Consider the following 27,925-nt stretch of genomic DNA (forward strand, 5'->3'; position numbering starts at 1 on the left):
AGTTTGTTGCGGCGCTTCTTCTCAGCACTTGCCAAATGTTTGTCTCGAAGCGCTGGTAGGGCAAAAAAAGAATGAGACATGTATAGGCTCCTTAAGAGCATTTGACGATTTGCAAGAACTAATTTAATTAGTCTAAACAAATAAAGATAATTTTGATTTTGATATACGTTTGCGTTATGTGCGTGTGGCGTTTGTTCAAACTTTTTGAAAATGTGTATTTAGTGAAGTTCGCAAAGATCTTTCAAGGCAAAGCTTACAATAAATGTAGCAGAAAATGCAGAAATAAAACAAGCCTTAACTTTCTATACTTTATTTCCATCGAAAACAACAGATTCCTAATTCATTTTAGTCAGAATTAGAAGTCTAGCTTTGGAGCGAACGTGGGTAACAGTAATTTTGGAATGTAACGGGCGTTACTTACTGGCTGAAATATCCATTATATTTACATAGATATTCATCTTTCAACTGCTCTACTTCAAGCGAGTAATATCACATTAAACTCTTAAATTTTCGATTACACAGATTTGAACACATCACAACATTTTGTGCACAAAATAATATAATATATTGCAAATATAATTGTATAAATTTTCAACGAGTCCAAAGCACCAAAAAAGAAAACTGCATCTATTCAAAAATATAATATCTCAATAATTTATCATTTCGGCATATCACACTATGGGAAATTATATACACGAGACGTTAACTTACACAGAAAACTTTAGAGACACGATTTAGTTTTATTTTTTTGTAAATTGATCGTAATACAGTAAATACACATTAACTATTAACAACTTACTATTATAATAAACAATATTTTATCTTACAAGGTACCGCGGAATAGTAAACAGCACATCTCAAACTTTTTGCAGCTTCTAAAGTGAGCTAGATATGACACTACGAAATCAATTCTGTAACATATTCATACGAGTCTTAACTCTGATATGCAAAAACAAATAAAATTGAGAATGCATATCAAAATCATTACTAAAACTTGTCAAACACAAATACTGCTAGAGTACGAATAAGTTACACATGATTACATTTCGATGACGCCAACTAATACACCAGTAGGGCCATCTGTTTGTTTAAGGGACTCTTAGCTGGTAAATATTGTCTTACAGTCCCATAAAACTACAAACAAAGGCCCTCATGTGTATGACCGATACCCCAAAGGCAGGAATGTAGCGTGTCTGAATCAAAATTTGACATTTATTTTTCTTACACACGTATCATTGATACAGCTGCCAAGTTGGTAGTGGGACAACTTACAGAAAAATTACAGCAGCTACGCTCCTGCCAAAAGGGCAATAGTCTTGGGGCTAAACCTTGGCCTGCCCCAAGGGTTGATAGTGGGGCCACTTGACAAGTTTGGTCTGCCCCAAGGGTTGATACTGGGGCTACTTGATAAGTTTGGCCTGCCCCAAGGATTGATAGTGGGGCCACTTAACAAGTGTGGCCTGCCCAAGGGTTGATAGTGGGGCCACTTGACAAGTGTGGTCTGCCCCAAGGGTTGATAGTGGGGCCACTTGACAAGTTTGGCCTGCCCCAAGGGTTGATAGTGGGGCCAGTTGACAAGTTTGGCCTGCCCCAAGGGTTGATAGTGGGGCCACTTAACAAGTGTGGCCTGCCCCAAGGGTTGATACTGGGGCTACTTGACAAGTTTGGCCTACCCCAAGGGTCGATGGTGGGGCTCGCCAAAAGTTTGAGAAGGCATGGGCCGCGTGGTGGTTTAGTGGCGCGAGTCTCGGGGATAGAACTCGGCGAGGATGGATGCGGGGATACGCTTGAGCATCTCCTTGGGGAAGATACGGAGCAGTTGCCAGCCGATGTCGAGCGACTCGAAGACTGTGCGGTTCTCGTAGTTACCCTGGAAAGAAAGTGCAATGAAAAATAAGCTCTATGGAATATAATTTATGAAATACTATTTTATGGATGTCATTACAAAGCAATCTACGCAATAATCCTGGCGACCCGCCGACATGAGTCGTTTACGTGCAAGTCGCATACATGCCACCGACTTGTTGCCTGCCAGACCGGCGAGTTATTGTCGGTGGCATTGATTCAAAGAATTATGTCGCCGACTCATGCCATGGCAAAATGTCAGCAAAAGGATTCAAACTACCGTCTTCGGTTGGAATCGGTACTGATCCTGACACCACTGGGCTATTTTCGCCTCGAGTATTAAAACTATACAGTGTACAGTCGTCACCACAGTCAATACATTTATATTCCAAAACAGCACCTATCCTAACAGCATGTTTAGTTAAAACCGCACTTATGCCCGTTTTCACCATCAATAATTTTTAAGTTACCCCTATGTTACCATAGGGGTAACCTAACCGGATTTTGGCCAACCATATACAGGCATTTTGTTTCCATAAGGGTCTCTTAAAAATTAGGGATTGCTGGTGAAAACGGGCATTAGCCTTTTGAATGGGCTATTGTGCACGATCCCAACAACACAAATTCCACGTACCTGCGTGATGAAGTTCTTCTCGAACTTGGTGAGGAACTCCAGGTACAGCAAGTCATCGGGCGTCAGGGCTTCTTCACCCACGACGGCCTTCATGGCTTGCACGTCCTTGCCGATAGCGTAGCACGCGTACTGAGGATAGAGTGGATTAGAATCGGTTGAGCCGCTTAGAAAATGCATGTACACACGTCGAACATATTATTAAATAAATAATAAATAAATAAACCTTTGGACAATTTCACACAGCGCCAGCTAGCCCCAAAGTAAGCAACTTAATGCTTGTGTTATGGGTGCTAGCTTAACGGATATACTACTTATATACTTTTTTTTTTAAATACATAAATATTATACATAGTCACACCCAGACCCGTCACAGAAATTAAAATTCATCATTTCAATTTCTGCCCGGCCGGGAATCGAACCCGGGACCTCTCGGCATAGTAGTCCGTTCTGAACCACTACACCAAACGGCCGATTATTATAATACAATAAACGGGACTATTCCCCACTCTCGTTCCCACCACTGCAAGTCCTGTGTAGCCAGGATCTACAGCTTGACCGCCAATAAAAACCCAACCAGTGAAGGTCAAGTTCGTCCCGGGGAAAAGTTAAACTGTCATTGGACCCGCAACGAAATTAATCAGAAAAACATAGGAGGAGTTCGATGTTAAGATTCGGCTTCCCTCTGTTGCAAAGCGGATGACAGGTACAGAGAACAAAGTAAAGTACATAATTATTTTTGACACAAACAATATTGTGTCAAAAATCTATTGTGTTAATCTGTGGGTCTAGACAAAGTGCAAATTATAATCGCAAACCAGTCGAAAAGCCCCTTTTTTGTATGGAGTTTTGACGGATTCGATTTTCGATTCGATCAAAAAATGCGTTTTGTCTAGGGTACTTAAGTGCTGTACATAAGACAAAACATACTAAGGCTGGGTTGCACCATCTTACGTTAACTTTAACAAACGTCAAAAATCTGTCAAACTCCATGCATAAAACACCGTTATCGTCAAAGTTAGGTGATACAACTCAGCCTAAGAATAACAAAAGTTTAGTTTTAATTAATTTGTAAGAGATTTCTCCTTCGAACAAGGGCATTATTATGCTTTCTTTAACATGGTTTTACAAAAGTGGTTGACTTACCAGCTGGTTGGAGACGTCGGAGTGGTCCTTGCGGGTCATACCCTCCCCGATGGCGGACTTCATGAGACGCGAGAGAGACGGCAGCACGTTGACTGGTGGGTAGATTTGACGGTTGTGCAGCTGACGGTCCACGTAGATCTGAGGGAAGAAGTTTTCGTTAGGATAATTTATAACAGGGATGTTATGGATAACCGTAACCGAAACATTCGGATATCCGAAATAAAAAAATCCGTAACCGAAACCGGTATAATATTATACCTATATCCGTAACCGTATCCATAAACGAAACTTCATAATAATATCCATAACATCCTTACTTTACATATAATACGAATTAAAAAACTATTTGTTGAACTGCTCGCATCACTGAGTAATAGAGACATAAGAAAACTTTGTAACATATTTGGATAAAATATTATTTACTCTCTACCGCTCCACATTAGTCAAGATTTCTAAGCGTAACAATTAGGGCATGCAAACCGGTTAACCGGATAACCGACACAATTTGGAACTCGGTTTTTGTCAGTTATAAATCCGGGTTTTTCGGTTTTTTCGGTTTTTCTTCTACGATTTTAGATAATTTAATAACTCATACAAGAACACGCTTCTTTAGTCATATCAATAAAAACAATTATTGTAATGCAATGTGGAAGCGGTACCAAGGCTCCAAAGTGTTCGCAAGAGACAACTCTATTGGGCAAAGCCAGCTGACGAAGCTAACGACGGCGGACGGTAGTGTAACGTCAACAAAAGCCGAGGTTCTGGGTGAGATCGAGAGGTTTTATGGACAGCTATATACCTCGGTCACCAAACCCGTTGATAGCTCAACTTCAGATCCAAGAGCTAAGCTAACTCGACACTATACCGAAGATATCCCGGACATCAGCCTATACGAGATTAGGATGGCTCTCAAACAGCTAAAGAACAACAAGGCACCGGGTGATGACGGAATAACATCGGAGCTTCTGAATGCGGGTGGAACACCGATACTGAAAGTCCTTCAGAGACTCTTTAACTCCGTCTTACTCCAGGGAACTACGCCAGAGGCATGGAACAGAAGCGTGGTGGTGCTCTTCTTCAAGAAAGGTGATAAGACCTTGCTGAAGAATTACAGACCCATCTCGCTTCTGAGTCATGTCTACAAACTGTTTTCGAGAGTCATCACGAACCGTCTCGCGCGTAGGTTCGATGACTTCCAGCCTCCCGAACAAGCCGGATTCCGAAAAGGTTATAGTACCATAGACCACATCCATACGCTGCGGCAGGTTATACAGAAGACTGAGGAGTATAACTTGCAGTGTTACAATCTCTCCAGCGGTGCCGTATTGACTATCGGTATATCGAGGTGCTGAAGTGCTTGTACAAAAACGCCACCATGTCGGTCCGAGTACAGGAGCAGAGCACGATTCCACTGCAGCGAGGCGTTAGGCAGGGAGATGTTATATCTCCGAAACTGTTCACCGCTGCATTGGAAGACGCTTTCAAACTCCTGGAATGGAAAGGATTCGGCATAAACATTAATGGCGAGTACATCACTCACCTTCGGTTTGCCGACGATATTGTAGTCATGGCAGAATCGTTGGAAGATCTTGGCACAATGCTCGAAGACCTTAATCGAGTTTCCCAACAGGTAGGCCTGAGGATGAACATGGACAAAACGAAGCTTATGTCGAATGTCCATGTTACGCCCTACCCAGTTTCAGTTGGGAGCTCAATTGTCGAGATTGTCGACAAGTATGTCTACCTCGGACAAACGATCCAGCTAGGTAGGTCCAATTTCGAGAAGGAGGTCAATCGTCGAATCCAACTCGGCTGGGCAGCGTTCGGGAAACTACGCAACATCTTTTCGTCCAAAATACCTCAATGCCTGAAGACTAGAGTGTATAACCAATGTGTGTTACCAGTGATAACTTATGGCTCGGAAACGTGGCCTCTCACTATAGGCCTTATACAGAAGCTCAAAGTTGCACAGCGTGCTATGGAGAGGGCTATGCTTGGTGTTTCTTTGCGAGATCGAATCAGAAATGAGGAGATCCGTAAACGAACCAAAGTCGCTGACATAGCCCGACGGATTAGCAAGCTGAAGTGGCAATGGGCAGGGCACATAGTACGCAGAACTGACGGCCGATGGGGCAGAAAGGTTCTGGAATGGAGGCCGCGTACCGGAAAACGCAGCGTGGGACGTCCACCTACAAGGTGGACCGACGACATCGTAAAGGTAGCAGGGAAGCGCTGGACGCAGACCGCTGCCAATCGATCAACATGGAAAGCATTGGGGGAGGCCTATGTTCAGCAGTGGACGTCCTATGGCTGAAATGATGATGAATGATGAAGAATGCAATGTGAATGAGTAGAGTATAGTCTATGGCTATGGTATTGAACTAAAGTACCATGTATCTTCTAGCTAAAGCTATAAGCGCGCGGGCGCAAAATGGAACGCGCTTTGTATTTGACCATTGCCGCCATTATTTTTGCTTTGCTAGTCTCTGTCAGTGTCAACTTACATATTATTTAAATAAGCATAACTATGACCAAATTTTCTTCTTCTTTTTTGATGATGTTGGCAATACACGTCGAGGTCGACTTGATTTGTGCCATTTTCCAGTATATAAGTGATACGAGTTACAAAATGAGATCAAGTAATGATATAATGAAGGATGATAGATGATACCCTTTCCCACCCTTTGAGTCTCAGTAAAGTTGTGGTGCTTTACTGAGACCTCCTATGGACAACTTGAGAGAACCAGAAGAATCACGATGCACTGTTTTGCTTCACTTGCCCACACCCATGGACGTTCACGAACACTCAATGGTTAATAATCCACCATTATTACACATTAATAGTCGCCCACACACGAATTTGAGGAAATAAAACAAAACCGCTAACATGACGCTTCAGATTCCCGCCAAGAAGTCCTGACCAAAGGTTTTGCTTTGCTAATGAGCGAAGTATCCTATTGTTGATCTCTTTATATTTGATTTTTAATTAAACTATTCAATTGATCTCACAATATTATGTTCAGAACATGTAACTTCATCTTGTCAAACTAGAATATAAAAGAAATAAAATGATTTTTATTATAATTTGCAGCATTTTTATTTACTTACAAACAGTCGACCCGAAAAACCCGAAAAACCCGAAAAAACCGGTTTAGTTCGGTTTTTAAAAATAAAAACCGAAAAAACCGGTTTTTCCAAACCGCTCGGTTTTTGCATGCCCTAGTAACAATGGTGCTCTTCTAAGGGCCCTCGTCCACGGCGACTTTGTCGCACACAGCATCGCTACTAACGCGCGTTAGTCGCATTTGCAACGCACTACAGAAGTGATGCCAACGCGGTACTAACGCGGCGCGACTACTACAGCAGCGCGACTGCATCGCTACAAAAAGTCGCCGTGGGCGAAGGCCCTAACACACAGTAAACAAAACACGTGACCAACTTGTTTATCTCTGACTCTAAGCACTCATATTAGCTTCAAAATTAAATTGATCACATCTAGTTCGTAACTTACGAACCACAAAGTTAGAACAGTGGAAGTCCCTCACTTTGGCGCTTTTTACATTCAACAGTACAGCGACTAACTGATAACATACTGTTCCTTTTTATCAATTTAGGCCTCAACTTATAGTTCACCTTGCTTGACGAAAAAGGCTTGAGAAGATCTATTTACGTTTCTTGCGATTTTACTCTAGTTTAATAACTCACAGCACGGCCGATTTTTCCACTTAGCGAACAAACACATGACTTACCTGTCCCTCAGTGATGTAGCCGGTCAAATCGGGAATAGGGTGGGTAATATCGTCGTTAGGCATGGTCAGGATGGGGATCTGAGTGATGGAGCCGTTACGGCCCTCCACACGCCCGGCGCGCTCGTAGATTGTGGCCAAATCCGTGTACATGTAACCTGGAAGGATACATCATCATTACAAATCTTACGCCCATTTTCACCATCAATCCCTAATTTTTAAGTGACGCCTATGTTACACATAACAGGAATTTTGTTTTCATAGGGGTCACTTATTGATTGATTGATTGTGAAAACGGGCATTGGGCATTAGAAAACCAAAAAAATTTTAGGAAACACTTTTAAAATGTTGGCCAAATCTTTCTTGGCAATGACTAGTTTCAATATTTACTTATGTAGCTTTTACTAATTAAAGAAATTATGTTTCTTCTGCCAATTCTTCTAAGTAACTATAGTATTATTATGTTTATGATTTGGCAAACAAGTGCCTTCGTAAGTTACTATTACTGAACAATATCATAAAAAGTATGTCAATAGATTGCTCAATTATTTAACCTTCACTATGATAAGACACGAAAGTTTGTGATGATTAGATTTTCGTTGCTTTTCGAAACAAAATCACTGGATGGATTTTAAGAAAACTACAATGTTGCAGTTCAAAATAGCACACAGACTCATTTGTTAGTTCAGTTACTTTTTTCATCCACATCTATGTGGATAAACACTACGTTAAGTATAATCTGAATTTATGCTCTAGTGTGGCTTAATTTCAAACTCCTATGTTCTTCTGATTAATTTCGTTGCGGGTCCAATGACAGTTGAACTTTCCCCGGGACAAACTTGACCTTGCTTGGGTTTTTATGGCGATCAAGCTGTAGATCCTGGCTACCCAGGAGTTGCAGTGGTGGGAACGAGAGGTGGGAATAGTTCCGTATTCAGTGGGAACAAACCTGGGAAACCACGTCGCCCGGGCACCTCCTCACGAGCGGCCGACACCTCACGCAGCGCCTCGGCGTACGACGACATGTCCGTCAAGATTACCAGCACGTGTTTCTGTGGACATACAAACACATTTTATTGTAATACTATGCTACCATGGATAACTCAGTTTGCATGTGTTATTATGTTGTATAAATGTGGTGGTATGGAGCACAACTTTTTACATTTTTAATAGAAAGAAAAATAAGTTGGAAATAGCACACGTGACATTAACGGAACAGTTTGCCCTCAGTGGCGATAGAACACAAGTTCATCAACAAAAAGGTGTTTAAGTATAAAAAGTAGCGCTATTTTAGGTGAACTCAAACTGGACTTTGCAAGAAGAATCTAATTAGAACTGATATGGCGTCATATCACATCAATGGTACTTTAGGCCCGGTTTCCACCAAGGCAGAGCGGAGAAGTGAATTGAATAACCAATCAGATTACATTATTTCCACTTCTCCGCTCCGCTCCACGCCGCCGCTGTCAAATACTATAGAAAATTTCGTCCACCTGAAATTCTCCGCTCCGCTCCGCTTCGATGGAAACCGGGTCTTAAATCACCTTTCTTCTTTTTATTTGAAACTGTCCTCTCCCCCCGCGCTTTAAAGTAAATATTTCTAAGGCAGATGGAAATTCACGCTGGCGAAAACGCAACCTAAAGCTAAATAAATATGTTAAAAACTCACCTCGCACTGGTAAGCCAAGAACTCGGCAGCGGTCAGAGCCAGACGGGGCGTGATGATTCTCTCAATAGTGGGATCGTTGGCCAAGTTCAAGAACAGACACACGTTCTCCATAGAGCCGTTCTCTTCGAAGTCCTGCTTGAAGAACCGGGCGGTTTCCATGTTGACACCCATAGCGGCAAACACGATGGCGAAGTTGTCTTCGTGGTCGTCGAGCACTGATTTACCGGGGACCTGGTGAAATATGAAATTATGAGTTTTAAGGCGTAAGCCATAGGGTTTATATTATCAAAGTCAGTTTGAAGTTGTCCTAATAGCTGACAAGCACTGATTTGTCGGAGACCTAGTGGTAATGGTATGGAATTATGAGTCTTATGGCGTTAACAACAAAGTCAATAGGGATGTTTCGTGGGTAAAAAAGCGCGAGTTAGCTTATCAAAAACTACTCAACACCTATTTTTCACTTTTTAAAACTAATGAAAATGTAAAGAGATAACGCGTACCAAAGTTCTAAAGAAAAGGCCCGTGACGTCAGTGAGTGCGTAAAATTGCAGCACTTTGTGGCGTCGCGCGGAACTTCAACGCACTATAACTTTGTAATTATTTGTTTGATTGACAATTAAACATATATACGTGTGCAATAGTTTTTTATACTAAAATTGACAGACCAAAAACATTTTTTTAGGAAACTAGCCTATTATTTATGCATCAGTTTATAACATGTTTGTAACTTTAATGCTTCGAATGTGGTTTTTAAAATGACTGGTTTTTAAGAAATGTCCCAATAATGTTGTAGTACTTGAAGGCTCTTCAATGTCTCAAAATGTTAGTCCTTGAAGACTTCCTATTTTTTTTTAACTACGCGTGTTTTATACGGAAAATGGTGCATACGTGAATTTTTCGCAATCTTAAGTCCGAAAGCATACGATGAACCATTCGAAAGCAATTAGAGATGCATATTCTTCACTTTTGTTTGATGGCGCAGTTACACTATGCGCGAAATTGATAAGTGTAAACACGCCGAGTTCAATTCGTTTCCCGTTGCCTATACTTCCGTGCGCGTGTTCGTCATGAGGATTCTATAGCTAGGCCCTAGTCAGTATTTAGTTGAAGTATGTGACCGACATACCTCGCAGAATTGCTAAAATCAAGTGGCAGTGGGCGGGGCACATAGCTCGTAGAGACAATGGCCGTTGGGACAGGAAAGTTCTCGAGTGGCGACCACGGGCTGGAAGACGTAGCGTGGGCAGGCCTCCTACTAGATGGACCGACGATCTGGTGAAGGTCGCGGGAAGAGTCTGGATGCGGGCAGCGCAGGACCGTTCATTGTGGAAAACCATTGTGTGCCTTTTTTGTCCAGCAGTGGACGTCATTTGGCTGAAACGAACGAACGAACGATGGAACTTACCTTGACAAGACCGGCCTGTCTACAGATTTGGGCGGCGATTTCGTTGTGCGGAAGACCGGCGGCGGAGAAGATGGGAATCTTCTGCCCACGGGCGATGGAGTTCATCACGTCGATAGCGGAGATACCTGCACACAGGTTAGGATAAGCAGCCTGGTTTTACTTTAAACTTATTAACTTAAGTCGTAGGATACCTTCAGCGAGGGCAGTGGTTTTCAAACTTTTTATGACACGACCCCCTAGTGTGAAAAAATATTATTTTCATGCATTTTATAATGTCACAAAGATGTTGTAGGAACCGAATACTTCAATCCATACCATACAGCATTTACGCATATGCAAACATTAAATTTCGGATAGGTAAACCTATCTTTTAAACTTTACTGTTTTTTTTACTGAGGTAGTTTTTGCGACCTCTCGCGACCCTATAGAAAGAAGCCCCTGTAGAAGCTTCCACAGGTTGAAAAACACTGCTAGGGAATGAACATCTATTGGTGTAAGTTCCTATGACATGTTTTTGTTTTTTCAAATGTCACACCTATTCTATTCTTACAGGTCCAGTACATAACTGAGTCAATGCCCGAGGTATCAGAGCAGCACGGGAAAGGTGACATTGACTTATTATGGCATGAGCATACAAGTCTAACGCCCGTATTCACAAACATTATCATGAGGTCTCACAGTGCGCGTGAACGCACAGGCTGACACGCGAATCAATCATGGAGCTCTGTTCAACACTGCGTGTTCGATTTGCTGCTTCACTTAAGCAAGCATCGTTTGTGAATACGGGCGTGAAGCACATCTAAAATCTCGCTGATATTTGACGTCACAAATATATCCTCTGCCTGTACCGTTCCCATACCTCAGGCACTGACTTGGTTATCACTTCGGCAATGGACATTATTTGGCTAAAATTTCATCAATACATCGCACTTTTAGTGCGTATTATGAGTACAATGTCATTTCGGGACCAATACCTGCCGGTATATTGTAAAAAGAAAGCAACTAGCCCTAAATTAGTTCAAAGAAACCTTTTCAAAAGTTTATAACAATATTTTGATACATACCAGTCTGGATCATCTCCTCGGGGTAGATACGGGACCAGGGGTTGATGGGCTGACCCTGAATGTCCAGGTAGTCTTCGGCCAGGATCGGGGGGCCTTTGTCGATGGGCTTGCCGGAGCCGTTGAATACACGACCTAAACACGTAGATAAAAGGAATTAAAATGCTGGATGCAGGCTGCTCTCAACCGGGCGATATGGAAATCATTGGGGAAGGCCTATGTTCAGCAGTGGACGTCCTGTGGCTGAAATGATGGTGATGATGAAGAATTAAAATGTAACTGGACTGGAATAGAACATTACTTGAAACTTGTAAAAACCGTATGGCGTGTTTTCATTAGATAGTGCTGCTGCAAGCTAAGACTTTCATAAATCTTCCACCATCCCCAAAGTAAGCACTTGGGCAAAAAGGGATAGACCAGTATTGTTGTACTATCGACAGGACATCAATTTTATCAATCGATAATTTAAATGGGGAAAAATTCAAACTGTTTATTGCATATCACATTACAGTTCGAAAATTACAAAATAGCCAATTAATCGATACTTTTGTTTACCAAGGCATTTCGATCGATCGATTTATAATCGATTTTATTCTTGCAAAATAATGATTTAATCGCTACTATTAATAATAATTCGCATTTGATAAATCGCTTGTTCGGCAGCCCGATGATGATAATGACGGTTATTCTGAAGATCCAGTGCGGCGAAATCTGTTCCGTTAATAAGAAAACCATTGTAAACTAAGAAAAAAGTGACAAGAAACCTTGTAAAAACTAACAAATCACATACCCAACATGTCCTCAGAGACAGGTGTGCGCAGGATGTCTCCGGTGAACTCGCAGAGGGTGTTTTTGGCGTCGATGCCCGACGTGCCCTCGAACACCTGGACGACGGCCTTGGAACCGCTGACTTCCAGCACCTGTCACGGATAGAATGTTGAGATTAATGCCCAGAACAGACGGTGACACGCAACTGCAACGAAACTGCAACTGCTAGTTACTTTTGAGTTGCATCTAAGTTTCTGCCATAGCGTCCGTTGAGACCACACATGACGCGACCAGTTTGAAACTTTCAGTTTCGGTTTCATTCATCAGAATCATCAGAAACTTGCAGTTTCGTAGCAGTTGCGTTTCACCGTCTGTTCTGGGCCTGAGGCTGAGTTGCACCACCTAAAGCTTTAACCACACCAATGCGTGCAGATCGCCTCATCATCGAGGATCGCGCGATAATTGGCCACTGACAGGTCGCGTGGACTGTCATGGGTCGCACGACCTGTCATTGGCCTATGATCGCGCCGGCGATGGCGGTGTGCAAGCGTTGGTGTGGTTAAATCTTAACTTGAACCGTAACTATACGATAATGGGTGATTTTTCTATGGATTTTGACAGATTTTTGACCATTGTCAAAGTTAAAGTAAGATGGTGCAACTCATCCTAAGAGTAGGCGCACACTCGGCGACACGCGACAGCGAAAGCTCGGCGACTTGACGCCTATTCTTGTCAATTTCATAATATTAGCTCGTGACGCCAAGTGTGCGAAGCTTTGAACAAAATATATGAAATTGATGCCCGCAAGCGACAGCCTGTCGTGTGTCGCCTAGAGTGTGCCTCTACTTAGTGCTACTGTACCACGGAGGCGTAGCTTCATAGACGCGTACTCCTCATTATAAACTTGCTTGTAGCTTACACTTTCGACAAAAATTCGAAATATGGAGGGAGGTGTATTAAATAATTTGTCCAGCAGTCTACTTTAGTTGAAACAAACGATTAGTTTTTTCTGAGAAAAATCAATAAGTTTTCATTTAAAACATTTATTTTATTTTATTTTTCTTTATTAAGGAAACAAACAGCATGAATTGATACATGTGAACTTAAAAATAAAAACAGTACAGTAGCCTAATTATGTATTATAATATTAAAAATTATAATTGTGACTAACCTGACCCGATCGGAGGGTTCCATCGGCAAGCCTCAGCTGGACGATCTCTGAGAACTTGGGGAACTTCACCTCATCGAGGATGACCAGCGGCCCGTTCACACCCGACACCGTCTTGTAGGCTGATTATGAAAAACAGTTTCGTTAAACCTTCGAATTTTGGAAAATAAGAAAGATGAATAGAATAAAACAATCTTCTTTGTATTTGTATAATAAAGAAGGAATTGGAGAATTTAATATTATAGAAACCATTTTTGTATTAAATACATACATCTGTGGCTAGTGCTTATGTCTGTATTACAAGTCAATGGTTATTAGTTTTTTCAAAAACATGAAAAAACTAAATTTTTTTATAATTTTACTATGAAACATTCGTAGAGTTATTTCAGTAGAAATGAGAATTCACTGGTTGCTTTTTCAATCCAAAATTAAAGTTTTGATCATTAATTTATTGTCAATTTATTTGCTGTTCCCAATTATTACATGAAAACTATTGCAAAGAAGATGAAGAAAGAGTCATTATTTAAAAAGAAGCATAACTAAAATTATATCTATTATTTTTGATTTGATTTTAAAACCAAAGGAATCAACACAATTTGTCATAATTAGCACAGAATATCTTGTTAGATACATAAAATATTATTGATAGACAAATGTTCATAAACAAAGATGAAGCAGTTAAATTATTGCATTTTATTAAAATGTTACAAAATTACAACTTAGGTTTTTTGTCACATGACAACATGAAAACAGCTGATTTGTGACATCACAGTTAAACAATCAAATGATTGAAATGGCTTATCTTTTACAAAGATTAACTTTTCCTTACATTGTTTTATGTGACTGTGACATCATGGGAGGAATTTAAGCTCCATTGAATGAAAAAATATAACTTAGCATTATGATGTTGCCCAGTCTGTCTCTAAAAGGACATTATTATGTAATAATACTTGTATGAAGGATGAGCATTTATAACAATGTCCATGTATAAAAGAAACCTATTTAAATTAATGGGAGTATCATGGAAAAATTCGGAACATAACGCAATACGGCTAGGCCATTAACACATAGGTACACACCTATCTATAGTTCATAGAGCTAAACCTTGTAGAAATTAGTTCAAACGGTAAAAATAGGGACAAATTAGGCGTAATTGGAAATTGTATTACTGGAAAATCTACAGGAGTGCCTCAAGTATTGAAATATCTCAAGATTATGGGGTGAATTAGTTTTGATAACTAGTTTTTTTGGAACATCGGTAGATAGGACGTGAACGATTATCGAATGGGACCATCATGAATCCAACTGATACTCATGAAATAGCAAATTTGTATGCTTGAGAATCAGAAATTTATGCAAGCGGAAAGAAAAACAAACAGGAGTAAGGAGTAACATGAAAACCGCAGCAAAATCGATACTCATTGACAAGCGTATGACGTTACATCTCGTAGAACGATAATTTCAGGCTGTACTTACTCAGACGGGGCTGGGATATGAAGTCCCTAGACACTGCAAGGACATGCTCCTTGTTAGCCTGTGTAGCTGAGAGGGTTTTTGCCATTTTACAGTTTTCACTTTTTGGCAGCCCGTTCAATAAAATACCAAACTGCGCTGCCCTCTTCGCCCGAAAACTGACGAATGGATGTATTGTCTATGCTCCTTCACGTGCCGTCACGTGACCTATCACAAGGCAAATGTTGCCAATTTCTAATACATTTCCTTAGAAATTGAAGAAAAATGTTTATGAATTGATTTTGAATGTTATTCATTCTAAAAATTTCAAAGAATGATAGTTTCACATCCTAATTCCTAAATAATATTCACATCCTAATATAATACAAGAAGGCTATTGACATTCGCATTCTGATATAGCCGCAGAATCGCTAAAATCAAGTAGTAGTGGGCGGGTGGGGCCGGGGCACATAGCGCTCGCAGAGCTAATGGCCGCTGGGGCAGAAAAGTTCTCGAGTAGCGACCACGAGCCGGAAGACATAGTGTGGGCAGGCGATGGTGAAGGTCGCAGGAGTGCTTGTATGCAAACGGCGTGGGACCGCGAGTCCGCGACCGGTCTAATTGTGGAAATCCTTGGGGGAGGCCTATGTCCAGCAGTGGTTGTTATTTGGCTGAAACGAACGATTGACATTCGTATTCGTTAACCGCCTCTGTGGTCTAGTGGTAAGGCCACCTGCTTTAGACGCAGAGGTCCCGGATTCGATTCCCAGTGGGGGCAGATTTTTCTGTTCAGTTTGGTTGGTGGTAGGGCTTGTTCTAAGTCCGCCTGGCTAGCTACCACCATCTTATCTAAGTCTGTCGCCATAACAACAATGTTAACAGCATTGTTGTGTTCAGGCAGTTAAGAGATAAGATAGCCAGTTCCTCCGTGGTCCATGAAAACACGTGTACCTAAATTAAATTATTTAGTGCGATGGCCAAGTCAATATATTTATGTAAAACGTTAAAGATTTCCTGGCCTGGACTTGGTATTACATGGATCTCACAACTTTTTACCGTAGAACAACTGAGTTGCGAGACTTGGTTTTTTTGACAAGTATTGTTTTTGATGGGATTGAATTTTATGGAATTGGGAAAGAAGTACCGAGTTTGAAGCGTTCATGAGCAGACATTGTAGTTAAATATTCAAGTTCAGAATTTGATTATTGATGAATAATAATAAAATCCTACTTGCTCGATTGATGGTTTCATTTAATTTATTTAAACCAGTTTACCTATAATATAATATGTTTTTGTTAATTTATGAAAATATTAAATAAGCCTATAATCCTTAATCCTGATACATAAAGTTAGCCTATTAATTTAATACAGGTACGACTGTACCCAGTGTTGCACTATCAAATGCAATTGAAGCGCCTCCATGCCAGGGTTTTTATGTTCCTGGTCAGGCTTATATTGTAAATACTGCACTGTTGCAAACGCCCTGATCACGAAGTGCATGGATGCAACAGTACCGAAATATCAAAGGCAAATGCAGCAATTCCGTTTAAAATATCATTCAAACCTTTATATAGATTAAAGAAATTCTGTTTTTAAATAAAAATAACCATTGAGCATTGAACAAGTTAAAGATTGGAAGGTTTGCATTGAATACTCCAAAATACCGATTTCAATGGAATTTTACATAAAGTAGCAACATTTTTAATCATTCATCCTTTCTTTGTGGCCAGGCTTGTCAAATTGATTGTCTATGCCCTTAAAATAACGATATTCAATGTGATTATACCGATATTTTACTGTTACAAATAACGCTATTCCGTTATGGGTCAAAGAAATGTCACATTGACAGTAACTGTCAAAAGAAAATTATAGTGATGTCCATGTCACCGTAAAATTGTGAATTCCGTCAGATTATAATCTGACGTAGTTAAATTACAATCTAACCTAACCTAACCCACTGTTAGTTTACAATCTAACGCGTTATATTATAAACTGACAGAGTTCACAATTTCACGTTGACATCCATAAAATAACTCATTACTTACTGAAAGTACTAGCAAGGACTACAATGTGGAATAGCAAGCTATTTCAGTACTAATATTTTTTTATTACCAGATGGTGAATAAGAGAACTCTATAGTATCATAAAATAAATTATGATTCAATACTCAGGGAATCAATAAATAAATAAAATAATAATCACAGTTTTGGGGAATAGTCAAAATGTTTAATAAAGTATGCCACAAACTCTTATAGTCCAGAAATCCAGATAAAGAAACCTTAAAAAAAGGAAAATTGAAAATAAATAAAACAAAAGTGCACGAACTATATCTACCTAGCTCGCATTTATTGTATACTTTGTTTTGTAATTGTATATTTTTCTCTCATGAGACTGACAAAGGTGACTGAAACTGAAACTGACCCAACATAAAAATAGAATTTGAATAATAAGTCATGCATGATCGAAATAAAGTTCGAGTTTAAATGAGCGTCATGCCGTCGTCCCATAATTAATTAATCTTTACCGGAAACAGTTTCTAGGTAAAATATTTTATGCTAAGCTAGGATAGGCGCAATGGTAAGAGCGATAGGTATGTAAATAATCTTATCGTCTAAAATCGAAAAAATGCTTAAATTATGTTGTTATATAATATGTATTTATTAAAACTATTATGTTGCATTTTCACTATAAAATTATCACTTCACGGGATTTATTGCAACAATAATTATACATTATATAAATATTTTAACGGTAAATAAGATATTTACCCTCCCGACGTTTCGGCTCGGTTGCACGAGTCATGGTCGCGGGCAGACTGAAGAGAAGCGGCGTCGTCTGCTCCGGCGCGATGAGTTTTCTTCACCCACCCGCATTTGCACATTATTTTCGTCAGTGGTACAGTCAGTCCGACAAACTACACTAACAGTGTCCGGGTTTCTCTGAGACGGCCTAGAACGCGATTTGCGATGTGGAATCCGGTGATAACGAAGACCATGACTCGTGCAACCGAGCCGAAACGTCGGGAGGGTTAAGGTTAAATATCTTATTTACCGTTAAAATAGATATTGTTGCAATAAATCCCGTGAAGTGATAATTTTATGTTGTTATAATTTGGCACGTAGACTTTGCCCTGCAAAATTAATCTTTCTATTTTTAAAACTCAAAAATAAATTGTTACTGGACTAAAAAAGCGGAATCAAAATACAGTGGTATTATTTTGATTCCACTTCGCCTTAATTTGTCATAAGTATTTAAATGTGTATCTTTCATGAAAGTTTTTTGTTTTTCCTAATACCTACTAAAAATAGCTTCGGTTGTAATACTTGTAATAGGTAAATGATGATATTTATAAATCGCTATTATAAAAAATCACACAACAAGCCGATACTCACTCAATACTATTGAAAAATCATTAGGGAGCATAGCTTGGTTAGTAGCATCACTAGTTCGGTTTCGAAGCCGGCGCGAAGTGGGCGGGTTGTTTATCGTATTTTTATTCCTAAAAATAAAACAAATCAAATATTCCAAATCACTATCGCGCCCGGTTTTATGGACTAACTGGGTGTGTTCGATAAGTGGTCGTATTTTGTTCGGAATTCGGTTTTGCCGACAATCGTTACCAAAATGTCTGTGATGGGCAAAGTCGTCCCTCATGTTTCTAGCCGTAATTTTAGTAGAATAAGTGCTGCGCTGTGCTCTGCGAAAGCGAATAGAACGTACTTTACGTACACCCAGGAGTTGTCGCAGCCCCTCGACAGGAAACCTGAGTTCGTGACTGCTAAGGAAGCCTTTGAGAAATGTTTGAAATCTGGTGAGTACCTACCTAGCAACACGTCACGTAGGTAATATTTACAATTACATTTCTTGCCTACGCTCAATAAACTGTAACATACCAAATTCCATGGCCTTTAGTACACGTTTCAAATCATAGTCTGTGTTTAGTCTTCCTATTTTATTCGTAGCTGTAATCTCATTTGCATGAATAATTTAAGTGTAAACTAGTTTTAAATTTGAGTATTCACATTACGTATTCACGAGGTAGTGTTTGAAATGCGCCACTGTAAAATTGATAGGATGCTACGGGCTATTATAGATGATTACATTGGCAATCATAGTCATTATATGCACATGGCCCTAATTCCGTACACAATAGGGTTCAGAATGTGAACCACGCATGTTCGTTGTTGGTCATGGGACCTAAAGGTACAATACAATATTGTCTACTACTCAGTCTAAAGTTCAATAGATTCCTTTTCAAGTTTTGAGGTCAAAGTAGATGTCAGTTGTTTATCTAATTTGAATATGCATTAAGTTTTTTCATTAAATTCAGAATCTATTATTTTTAATTTTGCATTTGAAATTTTAAAACTAAAGTCTCAATGCTTATTTTGTGTGTAGCATAGTTTGTTGTTTTTTGTTTCAATAAGCTTAAATGATGAAGCTAAATCAGTTTGTTACGTTTTTACACTTATTTTGTCTATTCTATGATTATTATTGAAGTTTCGATTTTGAGACCATTGTGTTAAGTGGAAATAATTTTATTTTCATTCATTAATGATTGGATTATGGTCTCCATAACATTTTTAAAGCCTTGACAACAAAAGATAGAAATGTTGAAACAAGGAAAACAGTTGATAAAATTCAAGGAAAATTATTTACAAAACTCACACAGGCTTTGATAGTTGAAACTGGGATAAGAATATTAATGAAAGAGTTACCTACTTTGGCTATCAGTTTATATCTTATAGCAAGGATTTTTTATCCTTAGTAAATTCTAAATTAAAAAGCTTAGCTAGCAAAAGGTAGTCTCTAGACACTATAATGCTCTAATAAAGCACCAAAATGTGTTTCAAATAAAGAGTTAGGTAGTATATTGTCATTAATTTTATAAATAAACAACTCCATATATTTATAACTAATCAATGAACATTCTGGGTACACCTTGGATTCAACTTGCCAACACGGATTGTATAATATTATCAAATTCACTGGCAATCTGCCCAGATACTAAGAGTTTGAGACAAACAGTTTTATTGTATGAAATATCTTAAAATGACTTGCAAATCATTAATAGGGATTGTCCAGGGTTTCGGTTTTATCAGAATAATGTAGAGTCTTCCAAAACCAGTACATTCCTCTGGTAAAAGGCACATAGTAAAATCTCTTGAAAGTCCCGGATCAAATATGGCCAGTAGTTCTGATGATTAAAAACACACAAAGCAAAATTATAAGTGGCTAAATAAATGATCACTTTTATGAGTTTATGACTTTCCATACAATTATTCTTAATTATTTAATGTAAAATAGACAAACAATTACTGTTAAATATTGAAGTTTGTTTTGAAATTATCATCATACAATAAAACTAGGAGACTGATGACTTATTGAACTTTAGAGCGATATAAAAATAAATTATGTGTAAGAGTGTTTTGATATTATTATTCTTTATGTCAAGCAAAAAATTAACTTGTGGGAATATCTTGTTTATCATTGCTGAAGTTCAAATGTTGGACATTGGACTAACTAATTAAACGGTATTTCATAATCTTCCTTATTTTGCATTCTTCATTAAGGATCATTACAAGAATATCAGCTTCAAAATGTCATTCTTCAGTTGATTTTAAATCTTAAACTAAATTAGTTTATTTGTACCACCTTGTTTGTACCACATGAAGCAATAAAGATATTATGATTATGAGGATATGATTAAATAAAAGTTTCAAAACCATTCTTTAAATTCATCATTTAGTAATGGCTGTACTTGAACTAATGTGGTTAAACATAAGTTATTAATGTCTGTTTGTATGTATCTGGTGGTAAATGCTTTTGTGTATTCATTTACTCAAGTGTTATATCTACTTCACTATGTATCATTATGCACATAATAATGAGCTGCGATCAGATAATGAATTTTATCAAAGTATGCTTAACTTGAATCAACGTTGATCTTGCATTTTCATAATAATAAGTAACGCCCGTGTTCACAAACCTTACTATGAGGGCTCACAGTGCGCGTGAACGCACAGGGTGACACTTGAACCAATCACAGATCTCTATTCAAAATTCGATTTGCTGCTTCACTTAAGCAAGCATCGTTTGTGAATACGGGCGTTAGTCACTGTAAATTGTTAATTAAAAGACAGCACTGATTAGATCAGGGTTTCCCAATTTTTTTTGCCAAGGAACCCTAATTGATAATACTTTTCCTAGCGGAACCCCCTTACTACTCCGCCCGCACGCCCTGCCCCTCCCTAGTGCGTAAACAAGTCGGTGCGAGCGAACAACGTCGGTCACGAAACGTGGGATAATATTTTTTACGGAACCCTTGCGGCCTTTCCACGGAACCCCAGGGTTCCGCGGACCACCATTCGGGAACCGCTGGATTAGATAATACTAATTCATTCACACATGACTAAACCTAAATGTCTAAATGTCTTATTCTTGATGAATGTAAATGCAACGTTAGTCAATGAAGAACAAAGGTGCCTATCTACAACTTTCAATGTAACACCAAATGTACAGTGGACAGCACATTAGACTGCATTTTGTTGCAAAAGTAGCTCTTATTACAAAAAAACATAAGGTTCCATAATGTTTACCTTCATGTGCTGTCACTTTTAGTTAATGTAAGGTAGGTAGGTATCATTGTTAACGTTGGTAGTTTACATGCTAATCACATGCATGTACAAATAAGTACCTAACTTGCTTACTTATTATGCAATCACTAAGTAAATTTGCATGGCGCGACCTCAGAATCCTTTGATAAAAGTCACAACGTTATTGGCCGATATTAGAATAAAATTGGGCACAAGTTATTAAAGTAAATAACTCAGATAAGCAAATATGATATAGCGAGCGAGGCCCAGCTACGGTCCCTAAAGGCATTCCCGTAGTTCCGCTGTCGGTCATCATAATAGCCAATTCGTCGCCCTATTTTGTAGATAGGATCATCGTACCCTTTTATATGTTTGAAATTTGAATTAAAACAAGGATTCTTACAATGATTAGTTTTGTGCAGACAGCTACACGTTCCAGCTACCCATTTCTGGTCATGACGTCTCGTTCTATCGCAAAGAATCACCATTTGATGAGAGCGAGAGAAAACATGGAAATGGGTAGCTGGAGCTGTGGCCCACTGGACACTGCTTATTCTGGTCCGTGGTCGCCACTTGAGAACTTTCTGTCTCCACGGCTATCAGCTCTATAAGCCATGTGGCCCGCCCAATGGGACTTCAGCTGGGTAATTCTGCGGGATATCCTCATTTCTGATCGATCACGTAGGGAAACTCCGAACATGAAAGAGTAGTGTATTGGTGCGCGCAGTAGTACCCCTCCAACTCATACAGGCACCTACGGAAGACCAGCGTCTTTTGGCACCTGGACACATGCTGATGTACCTACGCGTTATTTTAAAAGAGCTCATTCATTTTTATGTTCGTTCGTTTCAGCCAAATGACGTCCACTGCTGGACAAAGGCCTCCCTCAAGGATTTCCACAATGAACGGTCCTGCGCTGCCCGCATCCAGGCTCTTCCCGCGACCTTTACCAGATCGTCGGTCCACCTAGTAGGAGGCCTGCCCACGCTACGTCTTCCAGCCCGTGGTCGCCACTCGACAATGTTTTTTTTTTCTTATATCCGTGACCCCAGCGGCAATCTGTAGGGAACTACAATAAGAACTCGACAAATGAAATATTTCCTGTCTTTCTTTCTCATCCAAGCTTATTCCTCTTTTCCAACTTTCCAGGACAAACAGTCTACTCGCAAGGTGCGGCTGCGACGCCGGTACCTCTACTGAATGCCATGACGGAGGTCGGCAAGGCTGGCTCCATGAAGGACATCAAAGTGGTCCACATGCACACGGAGAAGGACGCCGCTTATGTCGCGCCTGAGTACAAGGACATTTTCAGGTTAGTTACGGGACTATTCCCACCTCTCTTACCCACCGCAGCAACTCCTGTGTAGCCAGGATCTACAGCTTGACCGCCAATAAAAACACAACTAGTGAAGGTCAAGTTCAGGTTAGTTAGCATACATTATCATCATCATCATTTCAGCCATAGGACGTCCACTGCTGAACATAGGCGTCCCCCAATGATTTCCATAATGGCCGGTTGTTGGCGGCCTGCATCCAGCGCCTTCCTTTATGAGACGTTCTACGTGGCCTCCACTCCAGAACCTTGCTGCCCCATCGGCCGTCAGTTCTGCGTACTATGTGCCCTGCCCATTGCCACTTCAGCTTGCTAATCCGTCGGGCTATGTCAGCGACTTTAGTTCGTTTACGGATCTCCTCATTTCTGATTCGATCTCGTACGTCTATCGTGGTTTCAATAGATCTATTAATAATACTGCAGAGATCGAACTGGCGTCCTTTATAATCGGAAGGCCGAGCAACACCATTTATTTTGAATACAATAGGGCAGGCAAACTTATGTCACCTCTTCGTCAAAATAAATCATAATATCCGTCTTGTACAAAGTTCAGACAAAAATGCGTCGAAAGCAAGGCAAGGTTTATCGTACAGGTTACTGTTAACATGACCTTACATACAGCATAAATAAATAATATTGCTCGGTATATCTATTTGACCGTTAATGACGCATTTCTTAATACTGATAAAATTAACGAGTTTTTATTACATCTTAATAATGTAGTGCGTTGTTTACGAGTTTCGTGTATCGGCAAAACGAGTTGGCGCCACGCCTACGCGTATAATTTAACGCGAGTACAGTTAACATAAAAAGTTGCCCTTTGAATCTTATTACTAAAGAAATAAGGGTCAATGTTTGTCGAAATTGTGCATTCAGTTTATATCCACGTTTATGCTTATTTTGAGACTGACGACACAAGACGATGTCATTGCCCGTATTATTGCAGGATTTGCAAAGGCACTTTAAATTCTGGAAGGAGCAAAGAACTTTTGGTACGAAAATTTTGCGCATTTGAGAAACCTTTAATAAGATTACTGTTACATTATGAAAAACCTAAAGTAAGATCATAATTTCGTGGTAGACCAAAAAAAATAGTAAGTAAGCTAAAGTGGCAGTGGGACGGCCATATCCATCGCAAAACCGATTAAAATGGAATAAATGGGTTCTTAAGTGGAGATCAAGTCTTGGCAATCGTAGTAGGACGTTCCTTAATGGACTGACGACCTCAAGAAGATTGTTGGCAGTGTCGCTCTTTAGAAAAACTTTACTGCCTAGCAGTGGACTGCCATAGATTGTTATGTTATGATACATTTGCGTATTATCTGAGAAATACGAGTTGGTCCAGTTTAATAATTGACGTCACGCCTTGTTATGTCGTCTTAGAACGTATATTAATGTCATAGTATTATTAGTATGTCATCGTCTGTTTACAATGTATTTTTGGGGGCAGATTCTTTGGCTGTTGATAGTAGTTACATTGACAAATGAGTAGCCATTGTAGTTTTATGAATCATTAATAGTGCATATCATCAATCAATAGTATGTCATTGATTGTTCATCACAGCTGATGGCTTAGGTATAAACTTTATACCTGTCTAAGTATCTGATTGAGCTCTTTCGGAGGGAAGTGACAAGCGTTTTTATCTTTAACTAGCTTTTGCCCGCGGCTTCACCCGCGTGAAATTTAGTTTGTCACCGATCTTCACAATACATAGTAGACATCTTCACAGTACATAGAGTTATACACAATAATACTGTAAAGTTTCATCAAAATCCGTTCAGTAGTTTTTGCGTGAAAGAGTTACAAACATCCAGACATCCAAACTTTCGCATTTATAATATTAGTAGGACTATACACTTAGTATAGTCGATAGCATAGTCAGACTATCTATAATTTTATGTTGCAGAATAGCATCTTTTACAGCTTCTAAAAATTCTATGGGTATTTAGTGTTTAGTATGATGCTCTGCTTAGTTCGGGACTAAATGATAGTTGTGATAGTATAACAAACTCGAATATTAGTCCCTCGTACATGGGCATGCCAAACTTCTCTTTGACTCCTTATCACCCACTGATGGGGCTTACATATCAGTTGTCAGGTACCTGGATTGAGATAAACACATCTTTATTGGCACTTATAGATATAACTGATAAGACTCACTTCAACGCATCGGTGTTTTTGGTTGCTGGGTTTCCGTTGAAGGTCAAGGAAACCTGACATGTTATGTGAGCATCATGATCTGTAGAAATCTATGTAGCTTAATGGGCCACTAGGTACCTACTCATTATTTATGACTAGCATGGCTTTAGGTCAAGGCCACGATACTCGTGGTCGATTTTCTTTTTTCGCTTACCGTAAAGAGACTTCATGCTTTATGTGTCGCCATAGCTAGGCGTTTGAAATTGCTGTATCTGACCTGAATTTTATAATATATATTTTTTTTCACTTTTTGAGATATTAGATTATTTATTTTCAGACCATCCCTTTTCCAGGGCCCTGCGTTCGTAGATCTTATAATCTAGCATTTTCTTTTTTTAAGCCTTTGAGGTTACCTATATCCAAACTGGGTACAAATGTTTTCAACCTGAACACCACCTAGGAATCTTACCCAGATCTTCTAGTCTAGAGTCTAATTCTCTAATATTATGATCACGGGATCAATAATAATGCACAATCCGTCTATAGTCCAGTAGAATTAGCTTTTAAATCGGAAATAATTCCTACAAAAGATTTTATTGTTTTAATGGCTTCTTTGGTTGCCCATTAAGACTCTCCTAAGTTTTCGACTTCGACGGAGTTGTGCTTAAGTGGTGGGGGCCCCCGAAAGAGGCATTTTTTCGGTTTTCCGGTTATACCGCGTAAAGGACTTACCCTATCAAAAAGTGGTCTTCATGACGGTTGAAGGGCACTTAATCCTGCATTGAATAAGACCAAATTCATATGTTTTGGACAAACCGTTCTCGCGCTAAAGTTCGGCAAAGTAGAAAATATACGTATAATTAATGACCCTCTCCACGTCCAATGGTTTGTTACCCACAGGCTTCAAAGTCTTGAAAAGGGCCACCTCAACCAGTGTAACCCTATCAAGGCTTACGAGCTTGATGCGCCTATCCTTGTTCGTCCCAGACGTTCCTTAACTGCGGTTGCTGCACCTCTTCCTGGCACTCACCTGAACGACTCTGTGTTACCTACTGTGGCTGCCCCTCTTCCTTGTATCCTCCTGCATGACTACGTTGCCTAGCCGTATGCCTGGTCTAAGGTTCGACGCCAAAAATCAACAACAACAAGTTCATATTAAAACGCTGAAGAGTTTTTTGTTTGTTTGTTTGAACGCGCTAATCTTAAGAATTACTAGTTTGATTGAAATCATTATTTTTGTGTTGAATAGCTCATACATTGAGGAAGGCTATAAGATATATACAATCACTCTACGACTAATAGAGGCGAAGCAGTAAAGAAAAATGTTGCAAGCACGGGAAATAGTATTTAAACTATTTTCACTCGTACGAAGTTGATTTTGTGGCGTCGAACCTTGGACCAGGCATATGGCTAAGCAATTAAATCGTACAGGAGGGTACAAGGAAGAGGGGCAGCCACATTAGGTAACACAGAGTCGTTCAGGAGAGTGCGAGGAAGAGGTGCAGCAACCGCAGTTAAGGAACGGCTGGGACGAACAAGGATAAGCGAATCAAACTCGTGAGCCTTGTTAGGGTTACACTGGTTAAGGCGACCCTTAACAAGGCTTGGAAGCATGTGGGTAACAAGCCATTGGACGTGGAGAGGGTCATTAATTATACGTATATTTTCTACTTTGCCGAACTTTAGCGCGAGAACGGTTTGTCCAAAACATATGAATTGGGTCTTATTCAATGCAGGATTAAGTGCCCTTCAACCGTCATGAAGACCACTTTTCGATAGGGTAAGTCCTTTACGCGGTATAACCGGAAAACCGAAAAAACGCCCCTTTCGGGGGCCCCCACCACTTAAGCACAACTCCGTCGAAGTCGAAAACTTAGGAGAGTCTTAATGGGCAACCAATGAAGCCATTAAAGCAAAAAAATCTTTTGTAGGAATTATTTCAGATTTAATCACTTTTTGTGTTTAATTCTACTGGCCTACTAGTTTAAAGACAATACGTCGAAACGGCATTTTATCTTCAGATAAAAGTTTTTCAGTGTCTGTAAATAATGTGAAATTCGATTTGAATTCGAGATAGCCGATTGCAAAAACGACAGCACATAAAGCATAAACATAGTATCTTAAGTCGTTGGAATGGGTACGATTTTGCAGCAAAATTGTGCATTTATCGGTGTGCTTAGCGAGTTTACATTGAAAATATCTATGAAGATTTATTTCTTGAAAGTACCCGCTAGGGACGCACACTATCTACATTGAATGTACGTTTGATGTAAACTCGCACTAAGCCCCCAGATAATAAATTTTAATACTGTCTACTGTATTGCACTTTGTAGGTATTGACTATGAAAAATGTCTATAAGCTATCATTATGTAAATACACAGATTAATAAAACAATATCTGTGTGTCCTTGTCGCACGTTGTTTACCTCGTGATGCTATTGAGATAAACGCGAACTACTTGGCTTAAGAAGAACGAGATGCATTTTACCTTTTAAAATTATTGTGTAGTCAATTAGATTTAATTCTGTCAATTTCATCCAATCTGAATTAAATCTGATTGGTTATTCAAAATATTTCTCTGCTCCGCCTTGGTGGAAATCGGGCCTAAAGCTTCAACCACACCAACGCGTGCAGATCGCCATGCGCCGGTGCGTGCCGGCAGAGTAAATACAAATGAGTAGGTCATCTTCATAGAAACGCACCGACGCGAGGCGCGGTTTGTACACACACAGACAAAATTTAGCGGGGAGCCAGTCGTGGTTGCACCGAATTTTGTCAGTGTGTGCGTGCGCGCCGCATACGTATATTGGCGCGCTCACATACAAACCGCGCTCGATGCGTTTTTATGAAGATGACCTACTCATTTATATTTACTCTGGTGCCGGTGCGATCATAGGCCAATGACAGGTCGCGTGGACTGTCATGGGTCGCGCGACCTGTCGTTGGCCTATGATCGCGCCGGCGC

General features: G+C 39.7%; 2 protein-coding genes across 2 annotated transcripts in view; one reads left to right on the forward strand and one right to left on the reverse strand.

Annotated features, from left to right (window-relative positions):
• Positions 1-294: 294 nt before the first annotated feature.
• Positions 295-15,087, reverse strand: LOC135083690 (V-type proton ATPase subunit B). The gene is made up of 11 exons (XM_063978399.1): positions 14,916-15,087; positions 13,443-13,561; positions 12,294-12,423; positions 11,507-11,638; positions 10,443-10,567; positions 9,038-9,268; positions 8,318-8,420; positions 7,372-7,526; positions 3,623-3,760; positions 2,480-2,608; positions 295-1,870 (listed from the first exon to the last, which is right to left on the reverse strand). Exons 1-11 carry the CDS (start codon positions 14,998-15,000, stop codon positions 1,733-1,735), a joined length of 1,485 nt encoding a protein of 494 aa, XP_063834469.1. The 5' UTR covers positions 15,001-15,087; the 3' UTR covers positions 295-1,732.
• Positions 15,088-18,324: 3,237 nt separating this feature from the next.
• Positions 18,325-27,925, forward strand: part of LOC135083728 (4-hydroxybutyrate coenzyme A transferase) — a 29,548-nt gene continuing 19,947 nt past the window's right edge. Inside the window, exons 1-2 of the mRNA XM_063978452.1 lie at positions 18,325-18,702; positions 22,637-22,799. Coding sequence (XP_063834522.1) covers positions 18,516-18,702; positions 22,637-22,799 — 350 coding nt within the window. The 5' untranslated portion in view covers positions 18,325-18,515. The remainder of the gene's footprint in view (positions 18,703-22,636; positions 22,800-27,925) is intronic.

This window comes from Ostrinia nubilalis, chromosome 24 (genome assembly GCF_963855985.1).
Source record: "Ostrinia nubilalis chromosome 24, ilOstNubi1.1, whole genome shotgun sequence".
NCBI classification, from domain to species: Eukaryota; Metazoa; Arthropoda; class Insecta; order Lepidoptera; family Crambidae; genus Ostrinia; species Ostrinia nubilalis.